This window comes from Monoraphidium neglectum (genome assembly GCF_000611645.1).
Source record: "Monoraphidium neglectum strain SAG 48.87 unplaced genomic scaffold scaffold03531, whole genome shotgun sequence".
Lineage (NCBI taxonomy): Eukaryota > Viridiplantae > Chlorophyta > Chlorophyceae > Sphaeropleales > Selenastraceae > Monoraphidium > Monoraphidium neglectum.
The window spans coordinates 1-6,163 of record NW_014010098.1 but is presented as its reverse complement, the minus strand read 5'-3'; the positions used below and the strand labels follow the sequence as shown (position 1 = coordinate 6,163).

Genomic DNA, 6,163 nt, shown 5'->3' with positions numbered 1-6,163 from the left:
TCCCCATCCCGTCCGTCCCCCACTGGACTGGTGCAGCACCACCTCACACCAGCCCAGAGAACCTGCTCACGTTGGTGACGCTCATGTTGATCGAATACACCCCTCCAACCACGAGTGGCGACAGCAGCGGCACGACCGACACGCTGTCGAGCACAAAGTCGACGCCGCTGATGGTGTAGGGCAGCGCCGCAAAGCTGTTGGAAGAGCCGTTGGCAGAGTTGGTGCAGTTCACGTCCGCCACGATCTTCAGCGTCTTGGCGCCAATCACCCCGGCAAGCGGGAAGTTGAGCACGGTGACGGTCTGGGTGGCGCCCGCAGCAATCGGCCCCAGCGTGCCATTCACGGCACCGACGGCGCCACACACTGGCACGCCAAGCAGGTCGTCGAAGATGGTGTAGAGGCCGGCGGCGGACGCAGCGGTGCCGGAGTTGACCACATCAAAGGTGAGGTTGACCAGCTGACCCAGCGGGAGGAGCCCCGCGAGGGTGGGGCTGGCCAGGATGTTGGAAACGCCGAGGTTGGGCAGCAGGGCGCCGGTGTTGTAGGGCAGCGCCGCAAAGCTGTTTGAGGAGCCGTTGGCGGAGTTGGTGCAGTTCACGTCCGCCACGATCTTCAGCGTCTTGGCGCCAATCACCCCGGCAAGCGGGAAGTTGAGCACGGTGACGGTCTGGGTGGCGCCCGCAGCAATCGGCCCCAGCGTGCCATTCACGGCACCGACGGCGCCGCACACTGGCACGCCAAGCAGGTCGTCGAAGATGGTGTAGAGGCCGGCGACGGAAGCGGCGGTGCCCGAGTTGACCACGTCAAAGGTGAGGTTGACCAGCTGACCCAGCGGGAGGAGCCCCGCGAGGCTGGGAGTGGCCAGGATGTTGGTGATACCCAGGTTGGGCACCAGGCTGCTGGCGGGGCTGCTGATGTTGTAGGGCAGCGCCACGACGTTGTTAGTCTTGTCGGCCTCAAGGCTGGAGCAGTTCGAGTCCGCCACAATTTGCAGCGTGTTCAGCCCAGGGATGCTGGCGAGCGGCAAGGCCGGCAGGTTGACCGTCTGGTTTGCACCCGGCGCGAGCGCGCCGAGCGCGCCGGATGCAGTGCCGAGCGCGCCGCACAGCGGCAGGCCGAGCAGGTTGTTGAAGATGGTGTAGAGGCCGGGGAGGGACGCGGCTGTGCCCTGGTTGACCACGGTGAAGGTGAGGTTGAGCACCTGACCCACGGGGAGGAGCCCGGTGAGGCCGGGGTTGGTCAGGACGTTGGTGATGGCCAGGTCGGGCAGCGGGCCGGCGGGGACGGCCAGCTGGTAGGCGTAAGAGGCGGTGTTGTCGGCCTCGCTAGACTCAGCCACGCTGCAGGGGTAGTCCACGATCAGCTGGAGCATGTAGGCGCCGATGGCGCCTGGCAGCGCCACGACAGCTGTGATCGTCGTCGCCGCGCCTGCCGCGAGCGCGGGGACCCCGGCGACGATGGAGGGGCCGGCGGCGTTGCAGACGGCGACGGTGGCCTTGTTCGCCCAGAGCGCGTAGGTGGTCGCAGGCGAGGGATTGGTGCCGGCATTGGTGACTACGAAGGTGACGTTGGCCGTCTGGCCCGGCAGCAGGGTGGCGGGCGGGCCGGCGTAGCCAGTGATTGCGAGGGCCGAGGCGACGAGGTTGACAGTTGAGGTGGGGGCCGCCACAACCGTGTAGCTCAAAGTGAGCTGGTCATTGGTGTCGGATTTCTGTGAGAGCAGGGGGTGGCGTGCAAGGGGAAGAGGGCGGCAGCGGCGAGGCTGGTGGGTGGGCAGGCTGGGCGCGGGCCGCATTGTGAGCGGCGCGGACCCCAGTGAGGAGGGGTGCGTAAGCGCCCCCGAGTCTAGCTATTTCGGATCAGGCAAGCCTTCCAGGTTCAGGTCCCAGGTACACGATGCAGACGCAGAAGCCTATAGGAAGCCCCCAAACACCGCCCAATGGAGGCGCAGGGTGCAGGCCCCAATGCAGCTGGTAGCGTCCAGCCACCACGCCATTGCCGCTGTGACGCGCCCTTGCAGTCACCCCCCTGGCCCGACTGTGCGGACGGGCGCACCTCGGGGATGGCACAGGTTGGGTCGGAGTAGGCCCGGAACGTCTTGTTGCCCACGGCGCCGGCAGTGAAAGTGAAAGAGACATTCACGCTGGCCCCAGCGGCGATCAACCCCACAGTGGCGTTGGTCTGGTCGGCGGCCTCGCCGCACGCGGCCTGGACAGCCTTGTCCGCCCACACGCCGAGGCTTCCCGGGTTCGCGGCGACCTCGCCGGTGTTGGTGACGGTGACGCCGGCGGTGAAGGGCTGGCCGGTCACGGGGCTGGTGGGGGTCAGCTGGATGGCCGTCACTGCGAAGTCGGTCTGGAGGGCTGCGCGGGCAGGTAGCAGGGGGGTGGGGGTACCGTTCACGAGGGGCGAGGGCAATGTCAAGGCAAAGGTGTAAGGGCTGGGAGCGCAGCGTTAGCGTTGCAAAAGGGGCAGCCACACAGGGGCTTCGTGTACAACGGAGCACTTGAGAGACGTTCTGCGTGAGCAGCGCGGGTCGGACAGCTAGATAGGTGGCAGGTCTTCGTGCCCCCCAACCCATGCGTGCATGTCAGCTCTGCCCAGGCGCAGGCAGGCCCTTGCCCCGCAGCGCCCTGAGGCCCCTCTCCAACCTGGCTGGATGTTGACGTTGCCGGTCAGGCAGCACGGCAGCGACTTGGGCTTGGTGAGGTTGGCCGGCTTGAACTTGGAGGTGGTCACATTCACCTTGCACGTCGTGCCACCGCAAAGCGAGCCGACCGTGTTGCAAAGACCGGCGGCGGCTGCGCGGGCGGGGGGGGGGGGTGGCAAGGCGTGAATTGCGGCTGCGACTGATGAGGCATGTGAAATCAACGCATGAGGGCAGCTGGCTGGGCGGGTGCAGCAACCACAACATACGCCTCACTGTGGTTTTTGCATGCATGCAAAACATGCATACATGCATTACCCTGAGAAGCAGGGGGTTGCGCCTGCAATCCTTGCAGCGCTGCGCAGGGCTGCGTGGCGCCCCAACTGGCTGGCCCCCCTCACCTGGCAGGTTGATGCAGACGGTCGTGCTGCCAAGGGCCTTTGCTGTGGAGGTCTTGGGCGCGATCCTGACGTTGGCATCTGCTTTCCTGCTGGCCTTGTTGATCTTGAACCTGAACGCCGTCTTGGCGTTGGTGCCGTCAGCGAGGGAGAGGGAGAAGTTGCTGGTCAGCCCCTTGACGATGCAGGTTGGCACTGCGGGGTGTGACGGATGCGAAGCGGCGAGGGATTTGTGGGCGTGAGCTTTGTACGGTTTCCTTTGTTTTGCGTTTTTGTGTTGAGAGGAGACTTCAATTGCTTGGGCCGGCTGCCTGTCAGCATGCCCCCGGCATTGCCAGCCTGCCTCAAACGCCCCAACCACTGACCGTTTGCAGCTGAGTTTTCAGCTGGCGGCCCCTGGCAGACGTGTTGGTGCGCAGGGGCACTGCGTCGTCCCCCGTCGGCCCCCCTAGCGTCCTGCCCCTGACATGCGCAAATGCACACACGCACACGCCAACACCACTCCCCAAATCAGCAGCGCTGCTTGCAGCTGGGGACAAGCAGCAGGCAGCCCTTGCTCGCGGGCAATGCGACCCACAAAGCGCGACTCACCGATGGCGATAGACACGGTGCTCAGTCTGGTGATGCCGCTGTTCTTGCAGCACAGCGCGGTCGAGTTGCAGGGGCTCGCCGCGGTCAAGTTGAAGCAGTAACGGTTGTACGTCGTCTTGGGCTTCTTGATGTAGCTGAGGGTGGTGTTGAGGACCTTGGAGGAGTACTGCAGGTCAAAGTTGGTGCTGGGCGTGGAGAGGACCCCTGCGTAGCACGTCTGGGCGGCGGCCGGGGCTGCGATGCGCCGTTTTTGTAGGGAAGAGGTGTGCGAGGCGGCGGAAGGGGGGTCATCAGAGGGCGTGGTAGGGATCGTGCACACCGCAGCCGTAAGCAGCCGCAGGAGCATGGCATGGCGGGGCACGGGAAGCGCAGGAATGACTATTCATAACGGTGTTCTCTGTTTCCTCAGGGCACTGCAAGCTTGCACGGTTCGTGCCCAGGCCTCACCGAGCAGCAACACCAGGGCAGAGCAGATTACGGCAGCTTGCAAGCCGCCGGCACGCTTTCCACCCGATGCCATGGTTGCTTCAGTACAAGACTAGGTCTCTTACCTGCACTGGGCGGGGGGCGGTTGACGTGGGTAAGGTGGAAGCAAGGATCATTCCAATCCAGCCACCATGCATATTAAGTAACGGCGGCCTACCGTGCCCGTGAGCGTCACCCTTCCCCAAATTCCCAGCAGAGTGCTTACCAACAATTTACCACAGGTTTGATGCTTGCAGTGCGTTTGTGAACCACTGGACTTCTGGTCGAGGTTGTTCGCACAGCACGAGCAGGCGTTTTTGAAGGCTGTCAAGCCGCCGAGCAAGCTTGTTGCAATATACTTGTTGAAAAGCGAGTGCGATCGCCTTCCGAGCCTCGACCGAGTGACCCCGTCGTGGCTGCGGTGGCCTGGCCGGCCAACAGGCCAACGGTGAGTAGTCGGGTGGGGAAGAGGGGCATGGAGGCATGGGCCATTTCGAAATCGATTCGTAGCTGTGCCGAGGCCAGCCGGTAGGCACAGCTACCTTGCCGGCAGCTGCGCAGTCGAGCCAGGGCAGTGCAGGAGCGCGCGCAGGCATGGCACATCATCTTTCTTTTCTAGGCTCACGCAGCCCAAGCGCTGTCCTGCGCGGTCTTTCTTTTCTAGGTAAGGGGGGGGAGGGGGCGCAGGCGTGTGCCGGGCCAAGATATCACTGTAACATACAGGCTGGTGGCTGCAGGAGCACACAACCACAGCAGGCAGCACATCGCCACAGCACAGCGCTGCAGGGCAGCCGTAGCTGGCGGCGCGTGGCAGCACACGGCAAAAGACATCGATGCATTCTCAGCACAGCATGAGCATTATCGGGCATCTGCGTTTGGTGCACATGGATTGATGGCGAGCTTTCAAGGTCCAACGCCCTCGCTTGGGGGAGAGTACGTGGCCTCGATAGTCGGGATGTTCCAGGACTGCGCGCTGCACGGGGCAGGTGGGACGACAGCTGAGGTTTTAGGGTTGAGAGTTTAGGACTTTATTTCGTGTTTAGGCTGCCGGATCTGAATATGGATAGGGAGGAGGGGAGATGAGGGTGGACGGGGGGTTCCAGGGTGGTGGTGGTGGGGTTGGGGGGTCATGTCGAAGCTCAGATGCGTCAAGGCGTGGTCAGGGGGCAACAAGGGATCGAGGGGCTGGGAGCTCAGCTGGTTGTCACGCGCTGACTGCCAATCACAGTGTGCGGCGTGAGCGATAATCGCCGCAGCGTTGCGCCCGCCTGAGGCTCTCTCTTGAGCGCCGTGCACACCCATGCGCGCCCGCGGCGCTGGCCCCCCGCCACTCCTCCGCCCTCAGCGCGCCTGGAGGTGGCGGCCAAGGCGGGGACCCCCGTTGAGCTGCTGGAGAATGGGTTCAAGCAACCGGCTGGCCCTGGACATGATCGGCAAGCTTGAGGGGCCCCTCAAGCGGGGGAGGGTGGGCCGCAATTGATTGTTTGTTGGCAAGGGGTGGGGGGGCACATCGCTCAAAAGTTTCGACTGCATGGTGGGGAGCACGGACCGCAATTGATTCTACTTGGCAAGGTGCCACCTTGCCAAGTAAACAGTGGGGGGGACGCGCCGCAGTAGAATTTCTTGGCAAGGTGGGGGCTGTGCCCAGAAGTTTGTTCTTTGCGCCTCTGTGCGGCATGAGCGCGACACCCGGGAGCACACCAGCCATCAGCGGGCGTCGTGCATGCTGTAAGGTGCCGCCCTTGGCAGAATGCAATCCATACGTGCGGCGTGAGCACATCCGGATGTACATGTGCATGCCGCGGCTTTGGTTTGCCGCCCGGCTGCGTGTGCCGGGGGTGTGTGCCGGGTGCCCGTTGCACCCTCCTACATGCTCCTGCCCCGCCGCGTTTGCAACGCCTGCGCCAGCCAAACAAACCCAACACACCCTCTCGCAGATCCTGCACTGGCGCACCAGCTCCCTACAGCCGCCGCCAGCGCCACCCCTACAGCCGCCCAACCCCCACCTTATCCCCAGCCTCATTCTGCCGCTCAACCCGCGCCTCTTGCCCGATGGCACCAC

The 6,163-nt window shown here is 64.2% G+C and overlaps 1 protein-coding gene across 1 annotated transcript; it reads right to left on the bottom strand.

Moving 5' to 3' along the window:
• Positions 1–43: 43 nt before the first annotated feature.
• MNEG_12943 (hypothetical protein) lies at positions 44–4,156 on the bottom strand (the record flags this gene model as incomplete). The annotated part of the gene is made up of 6 exons (XM_014038585.1): positions 44–1,711; positions 2,056–2,363; positions 2,652–2,801; positions 3,049–3,240; positions 3,637–3,870; positions 4,084–4,156. The coding sequence occupies 6 exons, from the start codon at positions 4,154–4,156 to the stop codon at positions 44–46; spliced, it is 2,625 nt and encodes an 874-aa protein (XP_013894039.1).
• Between the last annotated feature and the right edge of the window lie 2,007 nt (positions 4,157–6,163).